General features: G+C 44.0%; 1 protein-coding gene across 10 annotated transcripts in view; it reads left to right on the plus strand.

Annotated features, from left to right (window-relative positions):
- The first annotated feature begins 708 nt into the window (after positions 1–708).
- Positions 709–21,333, plus strand: part of LOC143835829 (potassium voltage-gated channel subfamily A member 3-like) — a 73,660-nt gene continuing 53,035 nt past the window's right edge. For 5 of the 10 annotated variants that reach the window (XM_077334152.1, XM_077334151.1, XM_077334148.1 and 2 more), the window contains exon 1: positions 709–4,934. In XM_077334152.1, coding sequence (XP_077190267.1) covers positions 1,460–3,253 — 1,794 coding nt within the window. In that variant the 5' untranslated portion in view covers positions 709–1,459 and the 3' untranslated portion in view covers positions 3,254–4,934. Of the gene's footprint in view, positions 4,935–7,469; positions 7,583–9,490; positions 9,682–21,333 lie in introns of all 10 variants that reach the window. The other 5 variants (XM_077334142.1, XM_077334144.1, XM_077334143.1 and 2 more) reach the window with 3 other exon arrangements.

A 21,333-nucleotide genomic window follows, 5' to 3' on the forward strand; every position in this document is an offset into this window, starting at 1 on the left:
TCTCCTGAGTACAGCTCATACTCAGCAGCAAATTGCTAAAAATTATAGCTTTTAGTTCCAACTAGCGTATTTACATAGAGCGTGCCAAACCATTAAATGCCAACCTCTAAGTCTCAATAGGTGGAGAAAAATTCTGTATTTGTACAGACTTCCTGAGTTTAAAAGGCTTTCAGGGTTACTGTGGGTGATCCCCTGCTGTCTGAGTTTTTGTATAACAAGTATTTCCTAGTTATAGTTGTACTGTTGTTTCCCAAGCAGCTGCTTTCGGGATTTTTGTCTGTCGGTCTGCCTGTCTGCCTTGGTTCAACTGTACCTCCCCTCACTCTCCTTATGCTGTGGGAATTGGACCAGAGAAAGTAGCAGCATTCGTATAGCTTCATAGCAAAGAAGCCCATCACGGAAAACCTGACACCTGTGCACATGGTACTTGTGGATGTTGCTATGTGAGAAGTTTCCTCCTTGCTCCCAGAGTAACATCTCTTCCAATTGTGTGACTCTTCCTTAAATACATAAAGCTGCCCTGTACCGACTTATTTCATTCATGGTTTAATGTGACAGCTCAAACTCAGATTCCAGTCTCAGCGGTGGGTCTCAGTCGCAGATGTGCAATCAGCAATAAAGTGTGCTGCTGAGCCTGTGCCAGAGTCCGCCCTCTGCACAAGCAACTGGAGTGGGGGGTCAACGCAATGGCACCCGATCAAGAAGCAGAGGCCCAGAAACCGTCGTCACGCCACACAGGCTGTTGGAACGCGGCGGGCGCAGCTGCCGCGGACACAAGAGGCGAGCCCCACAGTCCCCGGGCGCCGGGCGGCAGGAGATGCCTGCACCTGCGCCAGCAGTCGCGCACCTGCGGAGCGATGCGCTCCCCGAGCGGCCCATAAGCTCGGCCCTTGCAGCAGATGGCTTGGGCGAACCACCGTTTCCACGGGACAGCGCGGCGAGCAGGCTTCGAGGCGGCCGCGGCAGCTTTCCCGCGGCTCCTGCCCGTGCGCTTCCCAGCCGAACGCGGAGGCTCGATCGGAGCGGGGATTAAGCGCCAGCCCTCCGCGGAGCCTCGACGCCAGTAGGCGGGAAGGGCTCCGCCAGACGGCTCGCCTCCGGCACGGCTCCCGCCCAGCTCCCCGCTCCCTGCCCTGGCGCTCGGGAGGGGGCGACGCGTGCCGTCCGGGGTGCGCTTGAACCGAGCGGGCGAAGCCGGGCGCCCCCTGCCTGCCTGCTTCCAGAAGCGTCCGATCCCCTCGCCCTCCTCGCTGGCCGCGCTCTCGGGGGCGGGCGGGCGGGCGACGGCGGAGGCGGGGACGGCGCGGACTGAGTGGCGGGGGGCGGCTTGGCGGAGCCCTCGCCTCAGAGCGGCGGGAGCGGCGGGTGGAGCTGGTCGTCGGGCCCGTCCGGCTGTCCACCTGGGGGCTCCGCTGGTCGGCCGGGGAGACAGGCTCCCGTCGGCTTCCCCGCCGCCTTAATGGACGAGCACCTGAGCCTGCTGCGCTCCCCGGCCGCCCCGTCCTCCTGCAGGCCCCCGCGGGGCGGCAGCAGCGGCGGCGGCGGCGGCATCGGCATCCTGGGCAGCAGCCACCACAACCTGGGCTACAGCGAGCCGCTCTTCCCCGAGGGCGCGCTGGCTGGCCCTGCGGAAGGGCAGGAGGACGGCGAGGACGGGGAGCTGGAGGGGGGCATGACCGTGGTGGGAGGAGAAGACCCGCTGCTGGAAGAGTCCCAGCATCCCCACGCCCTGCTGGGAGGGGAGCGCTATGACCACCCCATGGCGCACACCTTGCCTCCCCCCACGCATCACCAGGTGGGCAGCGGTGGCGACGGAGAGCACGAGTGTTGCGAGCGAGTGGTGATCAACATCTCAGGGCTGCGCTTTGAGACCCAACTCAAGACACTCGCCCAGTTCCCTGAGACACTGCTGGGGGACCCCCGCAAGAGGATGCGATACTTTGACCCCCTTCGAAACGAATATTTCTTTGACCGCAATCGCCCCAGCTTTGATGCCATCCTCTACTACTACCAGTCTGGAGGCCGTATCCGGCGCCCTGTCAACGTACCCATTGACATCTTCTCGGAAGAGATTCGGTTCTATCAACTGGGAGAAGAAGCGATGGAAAAATTCCGAGAGGACGAAGGTTTCATCCGTGAGGAGCAGAGACCTCTACCTGAAAAGGAGTTCCAGCGCCAGGTGTGGCTCCTCTTTGAGTACCCAGAGAGTTCAGGACCAGCCCGGGGCATCGCCATTGTATCTGTTCTTGTTATCCTCATCTCCATTGTCATTTTCTGCCTTGAAACCTTGCCAGAGTTCAGAGATGACCGTGACTATGAACCTACCGTTGGGACATTTGGGACTGGTGGTGGTCCTTTTGTGGCTGATATCTTCACTAATTCTTCTTCCTCAACAGCCTCCATTGTGTCATCTTTCACTGACCCCTTTTTTGTGGTTGAGACTTTGTGTATTATCTGGTTCTCTTTTGAGTTGCTTGTCCGCTTCTTTGCCTGTCCCAGTAAGCCCACTTTCTCTAAGAACATTATGAACATAATTGACATTGTGGCTATTATACCTTATTTCATCACCCTGGGCACTGAGCTGGCGGAGAGGCAGGGGAACGGCCAACAGGCGATGTCCCTGGCCATTCTCAGAGTTATTCGACTTGTCAGAGTCTTCCGTATATTCAAGCTCTCTCGGCACTCCAAGGGATTACAGATCTTGGGGCAAACTCTCAAGGCCAGCATGAGGGAGCTGGGCTTGCTTATTTTCTTCCTCTTCATTGGAGTTATCCTGTTTTCGAGTGCGGTCTACTTTGCAGAAGCTGATGATCCCACCTCAAGTTTCAGCAGTATTCCTGATGCCTTTTGGTGGGCTGTAGTGACTATGACAACAGTGGGTTATGGGGACATGCACCCAGTCACTATTGGAGGCAAAATTGTTGGGTCTCTCTGTGCCATAGCTGGGGTGCTGACCATTGCGTTGCCAGTGCCCGTGATAGTATCCAACTTCAACTACTTTTACCACCGGGAAACAGAAGGGGAAGAACAAGCCCAATACATGCATGTAGGAAGCTGCCAGCACCTCTCCTCCACTGAGGAACTGAGGAAAGCTCGGAGCAATTCCACACTCAGCAAGTCAGAGTACATGGTGATAGAAGAGGGCGGCATCAGTAACAGTGCATTCAAACAGGCTGCTTTTAAAACAGGCAATTGTACAGCCCCAAACAATCCCAACTCTATGAATATTAAGAAGATTTTCACAGATGTTTAAAGACAGCCTTCACGGATACCTTAAACTATTACAGGAGGTCTGTATAATCAGTATTGTGAGGAACATGCACCATTGTTGATCTTTGTGCTCCTGTTTATTACATGTACTTTTCTGATCCTTCTTTCTGAAGAGCAAATGTGAAGATTTTTAAAAGGGGGGGGGGACCAAGCACAGTTTAAGAAGGATACAAAGAAGAACGGGCTGCTCCATCCCGAAACAGGCTTTTGTTCTGTGCTATGTTTGATGCAGGGCTTTTGGATTTTCTTGGGAAACATGCTTCTTGTCTGATTTTGCAGAGAGCAACTATGTTGCTGATTTTAAGTCTCCTTACATATATGCACTTACAAGTATGAAGTGAAAGGAAAAGTGAATGTAGCCATGTTACAAACAGCAAAATTATAGTCATTTAATTTCACAAAGCATCTCTACCACTACATTGCAAAATGATGTCTGGTACTAGAACATCTGCTTATGTCATCTAGGGGTACAGTCTTGATGACTTTATGGCAGGTTAGAGCCTGTGTGGAATTCGAATCTGTCCTAGATAAAGGAGTAGTCCTTTTGATATAATGAGAGAGAATTCTTCATTATGACTCAAGATTTCTTCAGTTCTCAGACCCATAGAATTGTTTACTTGAATCTGAAATCCTAGCTGCATGATGTAGTGGAATATATTTCTTATATTGCAAGGCTGAACTACTGACACACACAATAATGTCCCAAATACTTGTTGTTCTGCATATCTGGAATGCTGAGGCTTCTAATGAATCAGTGATGGGCTTTTTGCAGTGACTGAAGCCGTAATCAAAATCCATCAAAACCTTAGAAACAAAGGGGATATTGCCATCCATTTTGAATGCATTTAAGATAAGCGGCTGCATCTATCCCAAGAAGATTAAAGTGGCAAACACGCCTTGCAGCGGAAGTTACTAATTTGGACCTAGTGATGCAGTTTCCATAGCAACTTTGGTTTCCTGGGAAACTCCCAAAGGTTGTCATGGCATCCATCCCTTCTCTCCCCCATCCTTTGCTGTTGCTATAGTAACCATTCCAGATGGTTCCAACTTCTGTGATTCCACAGAAAAGCCGCTGCTCTGATAAAGCACACACATAGAATTAATCCCTGAGAGATTTAGGTGTGGAAACTAGGCATTATTCTTTATGCACTATTTTTAAGATATGCAAAATTCTCAGAGTTCTGGTGCCTACTGAATCAGGAAGAAAAGAGAGAACGTGGAACAGTTTCATTTGTTCTTCACATTGTGATAGTATCAAAATACCTACTCCATAAATGAAACAAGCTTCCAAGTCTCTTTTGCAGACAGTTTGACGCCCGATAGTTGAACGTGGAGAATTTTTTGTAAATGCTACCTACACAACTGTGCAGAAGACTGAAAAAAGACGAGCCCATGTCTGCTTCTTTCAGAATAAATGATTCATTAATTCATAGAGCATGACCCAGTTTTACCCAAAATATCCCTCCTGAAACAAATGGCACTCCCACTTCAAAATGCATATGGCAATGAAGAGCAAGACCAAGCATTTCTTACAAAATGATGCAAATTGGGGAAATAAGTACAGATGGACCATAAACAGTAAGAGTGAGAAATACTTCTGGAAAATGTATATCCATTTTCTCCAATCTCCCCATCCGGGGCTGTGGAATATCAGACAAACACAGGTGAGCTATTTCGTGCTGCAACAACAGTCAATCTTCTTAAATATTAAGATATCTTAATATTGTCAATAAGAAAGATTAATCATAATGTTGAAAGCAATTCCATTTTTGAGACATACTCTAAATTCATTTTAATTTCATATTTTAAAATCACTTGCTCTAGAAATAATTCTGTTTACTTCCATTTTAGATTGCAGTAGAACAAACTTTCCCCAAGCAATACTATTCTGTACAAGTGACTCTTCAAATACCTGTTTTTAGGATTACTGTATTTTGGGGAGGTAAATAACAGGGTGTGTGTATTAATGACAATCAGAATTATTTGCAATGTTTTTTACTAGTACTTTTGCTAAAATCCTTTTTTGTATGTAAATGAATATTAGATCTTATAACCTGTGGTGATGCAAGTTAGTGAATCTTGTCAACAGAGAGGCCCTAATTCAGCAAGGTATTTACCCTCCTCCTTAAATACACTTGAAGCACATCTGTCAGTATGGACAAAGAGACCCTGGAGGTTCAGTATTTTGATGGGTGGTTGTACTTCTGGTTTAAACAAAACAGTACTGATTGAGTGAGGAAAAGTTTCACTTGCTACTTCTGTATATTTCTTCTACCAAGAGTCAGAGCTTTCAGAGAAATCATAATTTTAACTCAAGGGACATAAAATAATATATGATCTGAGATTTTTCTAGATACAATTAAATATGCATATCTTTTTAAAGTATCAGTCAATAAATTCAGTACACAAATTATTTGGCCATTCCTTAGCTATTTTTGGTATTCTATGCAGCTGAAACTGAAACTTGTAATTTCCACCAGCAGGCTAATTAGCTAATAACTGTGTTTTTGGCATGGGTCATAGTAACTAGAACTGTGTTCTACAACTGCATCTTGTTATAAGAGCCTATGGATAAGAAGAGGGGAGAACCTTATAGGAATTCTATTTTCTTGCTTTAGTAGTCTATTAATATCATTAAAAAAATACATAGCATATTACTGCCTGGGATCCCAATCCATTTTAAGGGTGTGAGACTTTTGCAAGCTTGAATGTAAGGTTTTCTCTATAAGGAGTGGGACCAAGATACTTTGTGAGTGATTTGTTTCTAAAGAATGACTTCCCAGCGTTGGAGTATGATGTGTATTTAGGGAAGGTACAGATGGTCACTGTGTTTCATTTTCAGCTATAGTCCTTCCTCCCCCAACAGAAAATGATGTCATAGATTTTCAAAATAAGCATGATGGTGCTACTTAAATAGGTCCGTTCTCTTTTGTAACTTGTATACAAAATATGAAGGCAAAGACTTTCAAACTAATTGCTCTGTTACTGTTTTGTTTATGCTTATTATCAAATGTATACTCTGCAGACATTGCCCAAAAACTGTTACAGTAAATGACAAGTAGTAAATGGGGAACCATTCATTGAACATTTAAAATAATATATATCCTGATCAGAAGCCCAAAGGGTTTCTGCCAAATCTTCTTCCAGTTCAACACAGAGTAATCTAATCCCTGAGGGCCCAACTGAATATTATGGTGTCCATGAGTCAGAACCATGGACACTGATGCCATTTTAGAACTGAACTGAGCATTTAAGAATTTTGTAAGAGCCTGATCAGGCCCATATTGGGGTAGGACCAGTTGATCTTGTTTCCTGTCCACCCCCGTACACCAAAGAAGCAACCAGTATCCTTGGAGTTACCACCATTGCAAGAACATAGCAGAGGAAAAGTGGGTCAGAATCCTTTGCTGACTGAGGGATCAGTTTTATCCATGATGATGGTTTAATATTTTGTCTCCAAAGAGATGGTATGACCACTGAACAAAACGGAGAACTCAAGACAACTGTTCCCACCTTCTCTCTCTGTACTCTGGCAGCCATAGAGGAAGGCAGTCTTCTGCTGTAGCCTATTGGTGTACAATACAAGGGAGATAGAAAACGAAAATATACATTGAGCAGAATCTCCATGGCTGGATTTTCTGGTTTTATTTGTTAACTGAAATGGAGCTATAGCGGGGCTGCCAGTTTCTTTGGAGGGGTGATGTTTTATTGGTGGGGGGAGGGAGGGGGAAGCACAGGAGATGAATTATGACACCCAGAGGGCCACTCACAGTGGATGTGATAATTCATTTTCCATGCTTTTATTTCTGATAAAACCTCACCCCCCCAGCGGTTCCATTCATAACAATACTATTTATCTTTTGGAACAAGTAGCACTTTAGTGGCAGTTCTGATCAGAGGAATAGCACAGAGTGAGTGCATTACACAAATGTATCCCACCTCTGTTCCAAAGAAATTGGCAGTCTTTCCATGTAATATGTAGTTTACCTGCAAGACATATATCATCACATACATCACATATATCAAGTCATATGGCATGGAGCTCCTTCAATCTGGCCATGTTGAGAGAACTAGGAGCAGACAACTGGGAACTCAACAATGTGAGTTTTACATAAGGTGAGCACTTGCTTAAACTATAGAAATTTCCAAGGAGAATAAAATAAACAAAAGGTTGTTGAATGATGCTTGTTTTCTTACAGCATTACAGCATTAACAGTTATCCTGCCTCAGGAATCCAGACATAAGCACCTATCAGGGAATTCTGTCCCACACCTGCAACTGGGATGACAAGGACAAAACACCCGACATATAGGTAAGCAATGGTGTTGGGAGTGGGGCTCACCAGGGAAGAGAAAACTATGTCTTAAAGCAGTGGTTCCCAAATCTTTTTATGCCATGGTCCCCTTTGTTCCATAAACACAACTTCAGTGTTTCTTGCTCTACCCTATAAAAGCATTATTGAGAATAATAGTTTGCATGACCCACTAAGGAAGATAAGGATAATAAAATTCCAGACAGTAACAATGAATTGCACATTTATTCAAAATCTAATTAATATTTTTAAATTTAATGTATTCTACAAAATTGATGAACTTGATCCAGTCATTCCAGCTTTCCAAAGTCTGATAGTCATTTAGCAAGGATCTTAGACACCAAATTTAGTAACTGCTTCACTGTTCAGTAAATTCTTAATGTGATGGATAGACTTGATGTAGTGATACCAGATCCCAATGTCTGCTTTGAAGTCACTTAGCAGGAGGCTTAAATCGTCACATTTAATAATCTGGAGTTGTTGTTGTTTTGCTTGGAGAGAAGCTGAATGACTACACTTAAACTATATTTCTCCAAGACAATGGAAATGCAAACAAGAACTTCTTAACTGCTGTCCATGGTGCTGGACAGCCACCAGAAATTTCAGAAAAACATGGAAAATGGCAAAGAGATGAAAGCATGCATGGTAATGACATTTTATCAAAATGCAGTATACTGGTCTGACTGGTGTGATGCCTGTACATCTTCCCAACTGCCATGGAAGAAATTGAAAGGGTATGTAGAACATTAAACAGTCACAGCCACAGTGCACTTCCTCCTTTCTATAATAGGAAACTGTGTACTACCAGTTTGGGGTAGTGGTTTGGTGTAGCCAGTTTGGTGTAGTGGTTAGGAGTGCGGACTTCTAATCTGGCATGCCAGGTTCGATTCTGCACTCCTCTACATGCAACCAGCTGGGTGACCTTGGGCTCGCCACAGCACTGATAAAATTGTTCTGACCGAGCAGTGATATCAGGGCTCTCTCAGCCTCACCCACCCCACAGGGTGTTTGTTGTGGGGAGAGGAATGGGAAGGTGACTGTAAGCCACTTTGAGCCTCCTTCGGGTAGGGAAAAGCGGCATATAAGAACCAACTCTTCTTCTTCTTCTACCTTAAAACCCACCTCATATGCCATAGGTGATTGTGTCCTAAAAACAAGGGACACCAGATAAGTATGCACTGTCTCAAAAGGAACACTAGGTAAACACCTCTCCCAGTCCAAATTGGTGCCTAAGATGTATGAGTAAAGGCAATGCAGAGTACAGCCATCCTTTAGAAAAAGAAGAGTTGGTTTTTATATGCCACTTTTCTCTACCAGGAATCTCAAAGTGGCTTGCAATAACCTTCTCTTTCCTCTCCCCACAACAGACACCCTATGAGGTAGGTGAGGCTGAGAGAGCCCTAATATTACAGCTCAGTCAGAACAACTCTATCAGGGTTGTGGCACCCCAAGGTCATCCAGTTGGCTGCATGTGGAGGAGGAATCAAACCCAGCTCACCAGAGCAGAAGCCACCACTCTTAACCACTACACCATGTTGACTCTTGACAAACTAGACAAACTACTCTACCTATTGTTCCTTCTCACTGAACAGTTATGCAGCATTCTTCTTTGCTGAATAGGAGCATGTGGAGCAGAAACAAACAGAAACTATAGAAAATGTTCCTGGAAGGTTCCTTCATGGGATGGGTGAGCATTTTCACAAATGTCCTGACACGTCTTTCCCAGTAGGAGTAGCTCCAGCTGTAGACAGAGGGATTGCCAGTGGGAGGACAGGGAGTTAGGCTGAAAAGTACGGATGGAAGAGCTCTAGTCACTCAGCAATCTCTTATGAACACCTGGGCATCATACCTGTCAGTTCCAGCAGCTGCTCATTATTCATTACCACCCTTTCTCTTGTCTTTTCACAGGCATCCAGGGAGCCATTAAGTGCTCACAGATGCAAAGATGTTCTTCACCCCCAGTGCCCTGCAGAGCATGAACTGTGCCTCTAGTGGGTTATGCTTCCAGGGCTCTTGTGCCTTTCCAGAGTGTATGGCAAACAGTAACGTAATGGATGCAGCTCTGTTCAGCATGGAGATTCAATGAATGGGAAAGCTGGGTTTGTTATTCTTCTGTCCAAATGCACAAGATATATGACTTGCCAAAAAGGTTTCGTTGTGATGCTATCAGACCTCCTATTGAATAAAAGGTGTGACTGTTCCAGCTGTACCTTTGTTCTCATGGTGTTGGCACATAGGGAACCGTCATCTCTCCACTCCTTATTCCCCTCAGCTGTCTCCATAATAGTGTACACACAGTGGAAAAATGCAGCACTTCACAGAATCCCATTGAGGGTCTGTATCTTGTCTGTGGTATTGCCACTGGCATATGAAGAAGAGCTCAGCAGCAAAATGACCTCTTGAGTCCCCATGGGTTTTTTTGTTGTTGTGATAAACCAGTCAGTTGGGCTGCATGACATTCAAAATGTGAACAGGGGAAGGTCCATCGATTACAAAGGGCATTGGGACAATAACCTGTAGATACCAACACTTGTCCAAATTAATGTGGGCATGCGTGTATTTCTTGATAGGGTGAGAGGATTTGGTAAAATGAAAAGAATCCTAGAGCATGAACTATCCATATGTGTGAGTTGTAGTCAGGAACTAAATCTGGGACCTTTAAGTATACAAATCCTGATGTGTAGTGTATGAGGGCTGTGAATGTTCTAGGTTAGGTGACGTAGGGTCATTCAGCTTCACCCCATGTTGGCTGAGGCCTTCTATGCATAGGTAATGTGAGACTGTGAGCAGTGAATAGCACTCTGATTGTTAGGGATAACATAATTTCCAGAGATGTGGTGGGCATGTCTGCTGGTGTTCTTTCACTAAGGGTTTTGTTCTGCAGCTGTTTTCAGGGTGTTGATTTTGCTATTGGTTGAGCATAGAATTCCGACTGTATTATGCTTGCATTGTGCTGGTTTCTTTTTCCAGGCATGGAGCCAGTAAAATAAGCTCTCAACTGGATTTATTTTAAAAAGTACACCAATAAGAGAATAAGGAGATAGCTTTGTAGAAGTTTTTTATTCAAGGACAGATAATTTTTTAAAATTACTATTTCTTCCTGTTTGGATTCAGAGCAGGCTAGCCTAGCAGTGGAGTTAACTTTATAGACGAGTAGAATCACTTCCCAGTTACCTGTAAGGTATGTAGTATGTTTGTTTTCCTCCAAGAGGATACCAGAGATTATATATGCCAGAAATGTAAGTTGCTGCTGCTGCAGAAGGAGCTGACTGGTAGAGGAATCTATTGCCATCTTCCAACAAATTAGGAATGGGAAGATTTCCTCGATAAGACAAAGAGATGGAAAGGCTGGCCAGAAGGATAATAAATGTCAGACATCCCAGGGGGAGCCTTATTTGTGCTGCCATCATGCTAGGAGGTATGGAGCTAGCTAGCAGTCTCTATCACTTGAGCTGAACAGTCAGTTACAGAGTTTAAGAGAAGATTCAGTTGCAGTAGATTTGGCAGAAGGGGATGATCATGGGTCTGAATAAGGGAGTGAGGAGATGGAATTGAGAGGTACAACTCTTAGCAGAGTGAGAAAATGAAAGTGTTGGTTGTCAGTGATTCCCTACTTAGGGTGTGGGAATGTTATGTTTCAGAGCTAGACCCCTTGACTCAGCAGCTGTGTTGCTTGTCTGGGGCAAAGATTAAGGCATTATGGATAAGACAATAAAGTGCATTAATCCCACAGATTATTACCAATTTGTTATGATTCATTCTGATGAGCGGGTTAAAATGGATTATGAGGTTCTGAGTAGACCGTTAAATGATATGGGAGTTCAGGTGTTTTTTTCCCTTAATCCTCCAAGTTAAAGGAAGTGGAAGGAGAAGAAGATTTTGGAAGTAAATTGATGGTTGAGATGATGGGAGTTGTTTGGTTTTGGGAACATGGATTAGAATTCCTTGAGTATGGTTTGCTTGAAAGTGATTGGCTCAAATTTATAAAGATGCGGAAGATTACATCTGGTCAGAGTCTGGCTATATTAATCTGGAAGACTTCAAACTGATATTGAAGGAAAATGGGGGGGGGGGTTGTGGATTTAGATAAGATCATACGGGCACATTTGGGAAGCAGACAGATAATCCAAAATGATGAGATATTAAGTATGTGTTGCCTGGGGGTGAGAAGTGGGTGGTGTTGGTATACTAATGCAAAGTATGGGAAATAAACAGGAAAAGTTTGAATTTATAATCCAGACAAAGGGATATGATTTAAAAGGCATTACAGAGACTTGGTGGGATGATTCTCATTATCATAGTGTGGCAATGGAGGGATATGAGTTGTTTAAAAAGAACTGCAAGAGTCAAGGAGAAGGAGGTGTGGATTTGTACATTTAAAAAGTGTATGAGTGTCAGGAAATATTGGATGATGAATGTGATGTCCTATGGGAAGCATCTGAGTAGAATAAAAAATTAACAGGTCAGTGATATTGCAGCTGTGGTTTGTTTATACTCTCCTTTTGAGACCACTGACTAATGTGTCCAAAAAACAGGATCTAGTGACTATGGGTGATTTTAATTTCCCTGATGTGGCTTGGTGAGATTTAATCTACTGAGTGCCCAGATCATGTCCTTTATTGATTTATTTGCAAGATAACTTCCTCTTTCTACATGGTAGAATAGGTGAATAAGGAGTCAGCTTTTTAGATTGTAATAGGGAAGAGCTGGTAGATGAGGTGAGAGTGGTGGGCATGTTACAGGAAAGTGATCATATTAGAATTCTTTTTTATGGGAATCCACACATGTTGGATTTTAGAAGGGCTGATTTTTATAAATTTAGAAAAATTATGGGAATGATTTCATGGAAAAGAATGTTGGAGGGAAAGAGGCAAGTGAAGAGTGGGTTCTTTGTAAATATGCATTGTTGTGGGCTCAAGTTATTGTTGTTCTAACAAGACATAAACGTAGCAGGAGATTAAAGAATTCAGTGTAGATGAACACAGAGCTCTATGATGAACTGAAGAAAAGAGAAGTTTGGGAAGTGGAAGGAAGGACAACAAGTAATAATATCTACAAGTTGTTAAACACTGTATGGTGGTTGTTAGGGAGGGTAAAGTTCAAAAGGAGCTAAGACTGGTCAGGGGAAGTAAAATAATAAGTAGGATTTCTTTTAGTTATGTGAAAAGTAAACACAGGGACCATTTCCGCATGGAGGGGTAAAACACACATGGCCTCCTGTTTGCAAATGTGGAATGGTAAACCTCGTGTTTGCAGCCCTCCATATGGGAGACCTCTCCTGCACTTTCCCTCTGCCCCGTCATGGCTTTTGGCCTCCTGAAAAGGAAATCAAAACCAACTCCCCCCCCCAAGCTCCTTCGCTTGTCAATCACAGCAAGCTATCAATCATAGCACAGCAGGACTGAAACTTTCTTCCCCCCCAGCCCCCCATTTTTTTAAAGGCACTTCTATGTTGCTATGTGGTAATGCCACAACACATATGCATTATTAATAAAAAAGAAACACTTCTGCATTGCTATGGTGATTCGTGGGGTTTTGGACTCCATGTATGTCTGGGTGGATTTGTGAAATGTTGGAAATGGTAGCTGAAGCTCAAAGAGTGCTTGTGCGTGAACGGTAGGCTTTAAAACAAGGAGCATGCACACCTGGATGATTGGGAGAAGGCTGCCTCTTTCCCAGCCTATTCCTCACCTCCATAAAACAGAAACAGGACTGTGTTTTGCCTGCTTGAGTTGTGAGAAGGCTGGACATGGTAGCTGGAGCTCAAAGAGTGCTTGTGTGTGAACGGTAGGCTTTAAAACAAGCAGTATGCGCACCTAGATGATTGTGGGTATGCTGTGGATATTGCATGTTTGGATTTTAGTCAGGCATTTTATTAGGTTCTCATGATGTTTTGATCAGCAAGTTGGAGGAATGTGGATTAGATTTTAGGATGGCTAGGTAAATAATGAGTTAATTGAATAATTGGTCCCAAATAGTATGATTGGAGAGTAGTATCTAGTGGAGGGCCACAGGGCTCTATTTTGGGCCCAGCGCTTTTTCACATTTTTATCAAATTAGACTATTATGGAGCTACTCGTTAAATTTGCAAATGACACCAAAATTAATTGTGAATACTCCAGATGATAGAGATAAAATACAATCTGACATTAGGGAAATGGGCGTATGTGAACAAGATGCAGATAGGGGACATTCTTCTGGGTATTAGTGTGTGTGGATGTGATCTTGGGGTTTTTGTAGAATGCAAATAGAGTATGAATAGTCAGTGTGATATGGCAGCAAAGAAGGCAAATTCAATCTTAGGTCATATCAACAGATAGTGTCTAGGACATAAGATGTGATAATACCATTGTATACTGCACTGGTCAGATTCTATTTGGAGTCCTGTGTGCAGTTCTGGAGGCCTTTTTGCATAAAGGACATAGAAACTGGAGAGCGAATACAGAATAGAGTATTGAAGATTATTATGGGTTTGGAGACTATGCCTTATGAAGAGAGGGTGTGAGAGTTGGCAGTGTACAGTCTGGCAAAGAGTAGGCTAAGGGGTGATATTCTTGCTCTTTTAAAGTATTTGAAAGACTGTCATTTAGAACAGGGTTGGATACTATTTCAATTGGTAGTGGAAGACAGGACTCATAATAATTGTTTTAAATTATGGGTGGTGTGATAACGGTGGGGTATTAGGAAAAAACTTTTAAACAATAAGGGAAGTTCAGTAGTAGAACTGGTTGCCCAGGGATGTTATGGTTCTCCCTCCATGGAGGTGTTTAAATGGAGATTGGATGATTATTTGTAAGGGGTACTTTAGGTCATCCTTCATTGTGCAATGGGTTGGATTGGATAGTCTTTAGGTCTCTTCCAACTTTTAAATTCTATGGTTAATTCTATGAACTTTGAAGGTACTATGGCTTGTACTGCTGTGGTTGGCCATTTTGTGCCTCAGGAAGGAGGGCGCTTGTTAGTCCACTGCCTAAGGAGAGTAGAAAAACCGGGGCTGAGAGCATCCCCAAGCTTTGAATCTGCTTCTTTAGGCTAGAGATATGCTCATGCCAGAGGGTGTCACCCCAAGGGTTAGACATGGTGCTTGCACAGGGGATACCTTTACCTTTACCTTATCCTCACCCCAGTCTACAGCTGAATTTAATATTTAATCCTAAATCAACTGGCTACTCACCATCAACATCTCTTTCATATTTGGAATTAAAATGAGAATGCTATCAACCAGCTGGGTGACCTTGGGCTCGCCACAGCACTGATAAAATTGTTCTTCTTCTTGCACATAATGTTATTGAGATATGCATTTTAAAAGAAAGCAGAACTCAGGGGCAACAAAACTGGGATGTCAAGGAATTGCAGAAAAGAAAGGTCACTTTGAAATATTAGTACCTAGTGGTGCACATGTCTCTGGGTTGTACCACTTAAGATTGCAAGTGGGGTCTTATATGACTAAATGTTCTACAGGAAAAATATCTTCCACATATAGAACTGGAATGTCAGGGAGGAGTGTTCTACCCTGACTTGCTAGTCCTCTATGTATGGATATTTGTTTTGTGTATAGGAGCATTCAGTCATTTGTGCCACCACCTGCATTCCAGTGTGGTACATCCTAGACCCAGATTCATCTTAAAACTGCCCATGGCGCCGCGGGCGGCGCCATGGACTAAATAAAGCGCTAAGCAGTGGTGGGGAGGAGTTAGGGCAGTGGTGGGGAGGAGTTAGGGTGGGGAGGAGTTATGGCCGCCATTGCCTCCACTTCGATGCGGGGAGAGGAGCAGGGCCGCCGCGTCTTCGACGCGGCGGCCCTGCTCCTTTCCACCCACAGACCGGCCCAACTCTGACTTCTCCCGGCTGCTGGAGCGGCCGCGCCGCATCGCAGACGCGGCGAGGCCGCTCCAGCGGCTGGGAGAAACCTGCTAACTCCCTACCTTTGGCCGACCCTCGCCGCGCACTTCACCACCCCCACCTCCACAGACTTCCTTTGGACGGCGGCCTCACGCAGTGAGAGGCGCTTTGCGCCTCCCGCCACGTCAGTCCGCCACCAAGGGAGCCCCCGGTAGTCACGTGGAGCGCGGCTGCCGGGGGCTCCCTCTCCGGCGGCCTGATGTGGCGAGAGGCGCAAAGCGATATGCCTGCTAGCGCCCATTTCATTTTAAGGTGAAATGGGCTTTAAATCTAGTCATCTTAATAAAGCTTAACTTTAAGCATAAATTTAGGCCATTTATTGCACTCTGTATTCTGCAGTATATATTCATTAAGTTTTATTTCTGTTGTTTGGAGGTTTCTACCATTGATGTAGACGGGTGGCAAAAATGTTAGAGAGTTAATGTTCAAAGAACATGTTTCACTTATTTCTATGTAGGGGAGGGGAACCTGTGTGTTGAGCTTTAATAATGTATCTGGAATGACAGCTACTGCTTAAAATATTTAATTTATTTATTAATGTCCTGTAGACTTGGAATCAGTAATGTTAGATTCCCCCCTCCCCAAAGATATGTAGAAGCTGATTCCCAACTTTATACTGATTCAGATAAAATTTCTGGAAATATGGATTTATCTGCTAGAAAGAGGGATTCTTCAGCTGGAGGGAAATGACCTAGGAAGAACTGTGCTTATGGGATTTCCTTCTATCACTACATTATATTATCCAATTTGGCTTCTGTAGACTTTTTATCTAGTGCATCATCTAAATTAATCCCCATTAATATAATGACTACCATGTTTTCCCTCTGTTCTCAGCCTTTTAAGAGACCTGTGTTTCCTGTTTGGTGTTAGAGAGTAATTTGATAAACGGCTGGTTTTTATATTTTCAAGAGAACATTTTCATTTTTCCTTCTTTCTCAAAGAGCAGAGATGACATCTGAAACAGACAGTTTATTCAGTCTTTTGACCAATATAGAAATATCAATAGGACCATACAGAGTATTGGATGATTGAATTTAAAACACAGTAGCAGTTAAAATCAAATATGATAAGATATTTATGCCAACATTTAAAATGCTTCCCTTAAACACTTATAGCAGCTCACAATGTAGTGAAAATATCTTGAACTCTGCTATCCCTCAACTCTTAATTCTGATAGAGATGAACAATAATTTGGCTACCAATTTGAGAAAATATTTGGCTCTGTATCCCTTAGCAATAGTTTTACTATTTTACCACTGTTATCCCCGTCTCATGCCTTTTTCTGTATTTATTGGATTTGTTTATTTTTTATTCATTTTATTTTTCAATTTTTATGCCGCCGCTCTCCAAAGGTCTCGTGGTGGTTCACAAGATAATAAAATACAGTAATTTCCATAAAAACCCATAAAACGCCCCTTATCACAATTAAACAGATGATGATCACTTCCTAAAGAAAAGAGATCACCATCTGTGATCACCATCCCTCCTCGTTCAGCCTGAGGGCCAAGTTCTCTTCCAATGGGAATGGGGAACCAGATCTAATCCTGTATTACATTATATCAGGGCATCCTCTGATGGTAACACCGAGGGCCTTTTCGCACAGGGATCTTTGTTGCAAATTGTTTGCGGAATGAAAAATCGCCATTTAAAATAGTGGAATTCGTCATTATGCATACCTGCCTTTGTAGTGGAATCAGTTGCGTTTTTTAGCGTTTCCCACAGGCTTCCGGTCTCGGCAGAAATCGCTAGAAAGGAAGCGCTATTGCCAAGCTCGTCCCGCCCCTGGCCGTCAAGCAGCCAATGGGCAGCCGTTAGCATGCTCCCAAACAGCCCCTTTCCCTTTAAGAAAGGTTTAAAAAAAAAAAAAAACAACCCATAGCAACGAATCTAGGTAGATTCGTTGCTACGGAGAGACCCATCCAGCTGCCTAATGTGAGCTGTCGTTTGATTGTATGATCGTTTGCACGCTGCCTCGAGTGATAAAAAAAAAATCCCCCCCCCCCTCTCACGGGCCCGATTTTCGGCTGAATTTATTTGTAAAAAATAAAGGGACTTTATTTCAGCAAACGGGCTTTTCAGTGGTTTGTGCTTAGTGACTAAAGGTGAAGGACTGAAGCCAGGGAAGCCTCTAAACAGAAAGAGGCTCGCCGGTGCGTTTATCCCCGCTCGCTCGGAGAAAAAAAAATGGCGATCGCTTCGCCGGAAGTTTGGAGGAGAGAGCCAGGGGGAGGGACTTTGAAGAACCAGCAACAATGGTAACGCACAGGTCTTTAGCGCTACTGTTGCAGATTGGTTGCAGGAGTGTATCGCTATCCGGAGGGTGAATCCACTTTTCTGGATTCCCCTGAAAGCGCCACAACGAAGCGCTTTTTGCTGATTGGTTTCAGGATTGTTGCAGATTGTCTACGACGTCGTGGGTTATGGCAAATTAGTAGCGTTTCCAAATAGCAACCATTGTGCTACTTTGAAGCCATGCGAAATGGCCCTGAGACTCCACCCTAGTCTCAACCCTATTCCTGTCAGAAGAGCTCTGTCTTGCAGGCCCTGTGGAAAGCTGATAATTCCAGCAAAGCCCTCAGCTCTTCTGGGAGCTCGTTCTGTCAGGTTGGGGCCAGGACCAAAAAGGCCCTGGCCCTGGTTGAGGCCAGGCAGATGTCCCAGGGGCTCAGGAGAACCAATAGGTTCATACCCACAGAGTGAAGAGCCATGCGGGGGGCATAAGCAACTAAGTGGTCCCATAGATAAGTGGGACCCAGGCCACATATAGCCTTAATGGTCAGTATCAATACCTTGAACTTGACTTGGAAGCAGAATGGTAACCAGTGCAGTTGTCTGAGCACTGGCTAAATATGGGCCCTGCATGGTGTTCTAGTGAGGACCCTTGCAGCTGCATTTTGTACCAGCTGCGGTTTCCAGGTCAAAGCCAAGGGCAGGCCCGCATAGAGTGAGTTACAGTAGTCTAATATGGAAGTGACTGTTGCATGGATCACTGTGACCAAGTGGTCAGAGGACAGGCAGGGCACTAGTAGCCGCGCTTGGCACAGATGGAAAAACGCAGTTCTTTCCATGGAAAGGCCCATTATGCACGGCCGCCGAAATGGCGATTTCGGATCACATAGAAAACATAGAGGGGGAAGACGCGAAGCACACCGGTTATGCACGGGAGGGGGCGTGACGGCGGCAAAACCCAGAGTAACTGATTATGCACGCTGCAATCCCGGCGCCGCTTCTGGTTGCGCCCCGGTCACCTGGAAGTTGCGCTTTCTTCCGCGTTTCACTGACGTGGCTTTTTCGGCGGCATGCACTGCTGCAGCCGGTTGCAGCTGGCTCCGTGCGTTATCGGTGATTTTAGTCGCCACCATTCCACCCCGAATCTGCGTTATTCCCCCCGTGCATAATAGAATCATAGAATCATAGAATCATAGAGTTGGAAGGGGCCATACAGGCCATCTAGTCCAACCCCCTGCTCAACGCAGGATTAGCCCTAAGCATCCTAAAGCATCCAAGAAAAGTGTGTATCCAACCTTTGCTTGAAGACTTCCAGTGAGGGGGCACTCACCACCTCCTTAGGCAGCCTATTCCACTGCTGAACGACTCTGACTGAGAAAAACTTTTTCCTGATATCTAGCCTATATCGTTGTACTTGAAGTTTAAACCCATTACTGCGTGTCCTTTCCTTTGCAGCCAGCAGAAACAGCATCCTGCCCTCCTCCAAGTGACAACCTTTCAAATACTTAAAGAGGGCTATCATGTCCCCTCTCAACCTCCTTTTCTCCAGGCTGAACATTCCCAAGTCCCTCAACCTATCTTCATAGGGCTTGGTCCCTTGGCCCCAGATCATCTTCGTCGCTCTCCTCTGTACCCTTTCAATTTTATCGATGTCCTTCTTGAAGTGAGGCCTCCAGAACTGCACACAGTACTCCAGGTGTGGTCTGACCAGTGCCGTATACAATGGGACTATGACATCTTGTGATTTTGATGTGATGCCTCTGTTGATACAGCCCAAAATGGCATTTGCCTTTTTTACCGCTGCATCACACTGCCTGCTCATGTTTAGTTTACAATCCACAAGTACCCCAAGGTCTTGTTCACACACAGTGCTACCTAGAAGCGTATCCCCCATCCAGTAGGCATGCTTTGCATTTTTCTGACCCAGATGCAGAACTTTACACTTATCTTTATTAAATTGCATCTTGTTCTCATTTGCCCATTTTTCCATTGTGTTCAGATCTCGTTGAACTCTGTCTCTATCTTCCGGAGTATTTGCCAGTCCTCCCAATTTGGTGTCATCTGCAAACTTGATGAGTAGTCCCTCCACCCCCTCATCTAGATCATTAATAAATATGTTAAAAAGTACCGGGCCGAGCACCGAACCCTGAGGTACCCCGCTACTCACCTCTCTCCAGTCTGATGAAACACCAATGGGTCAAATAGAGGCATCAATAATGGGTCAAAGAGAGGCATCAAAGAGCATTCCCAAATTCCTGATGACTGGTGCAGAAGTTAACTGTATGCCATCCAGGCAGGGAAGTCATTAGATTACCCTCAATGCTATATCTCACTTGCAGCCTAGTATTTTTATGTAACACAATTATCAGATTTAGCAATATTTTGTCAATGGTTGTGTTGGCCAATTTAGTCCATAAGTGATTTCTTGATATCGTATCAAAGGCTGCTTTTAAGTTGAGAAAAGCTAAATACAAAGAGCCTTTGGCCATAGAAACATACTTGTAGATCAAAATAAGGAAATTATCCATAGGTGATCTTCCTGGTCCGAACCCAGATTATTCACCCTCTAAGAGATTTTCCTGGTCTAACCAGTTACAGAGTTTGAGATATAAATGTTAAAATATAGTTTGGAGATTACATTCAGCAGATTTATTGGCCTATAATTTGATGGATCAGTTCTGAGACCTTTCTTTAAAACAGTCATAATTATAGCAAGGCCCCAATTATAGCAAGGCCCAAGACCAAATTAATATCATTTGGTCAATATAGGTAAAAAGTGATGCTCTGTTTAGCACCATTTTATCTATTATGACTGACATTCTAAAGATAATGCAGGCAAAAGGCCATAAGAAGATTATTTGATTTAAAAAAATATATGATGAAGGGTTCTGGAAAGCTTAAAAGATTTCACACTCCTTTTTTGTTTTTGAATTATGCTATGTGGCACTGGAAGCTGCTGCAAGACCAGGGATTTAGCAAAAGGGGACTAGGTTTACTATTGTATGAATTGGCAAAAGCTTACACAAACAGAATTTGGGAGGGGACAGTACTTCAGCTGAATTTCTTTTCTTGCTTCATTCCTCTGTGCCACTTGACATAGTGTTTCTGTATAGGTTCTCAGTCTTTTATATCTTACATCCCATCAATCACTCTCTATCAAAGAATCTGTGTCTCACCATGATAGGACTGCACTTTTTAAAGGTTTACAAATACTGTACAAGCAGCTGAAAGACTGGAAACCAAGTGTCTTGGAGTATTTGTGGAAAAAACTGGAATAAAAGCCTCTCAACATCAAGATTTAAGTCACTTTGAGTAGCTTAAGAAACTCTCATTAGTCTGAAACATAAGAAATAAAGACTATGCCCATATTAATTTTACATCACACATTTCAACCCATGAGTTCACCTGACCTTTCCCCTCTATGTTAAATAAAATATTTTGTCATTTTTGAATTTCAAAATGCCTTGAGCATTATTTAAGTTGTTTAAATTTAAAGGGAACTCCTGATTCTTCCCTCAGGTTCCTGAGTTAAGCCAACAACCAAAATATTGTACTTTGGCAGGATGGGATGGCTAGAATTCTTCAGCAAAGAAGAAAACACATTACTAGGATGGCTCAGT

This window comes from Paroedura picta, chromosome 4, assembly GCF_049243985.1.
Source record: "Paroedura picta isolate Pp20150507F chromosome 4, Ppicta_v3.0, whole genome shotgun sequence".
Lineage (NCBI taxonomy): Eukaryota > Metazoa > Chordata > Lepidosauria > Squamata > Gekkonidae > Paroedura > Paroedura picta.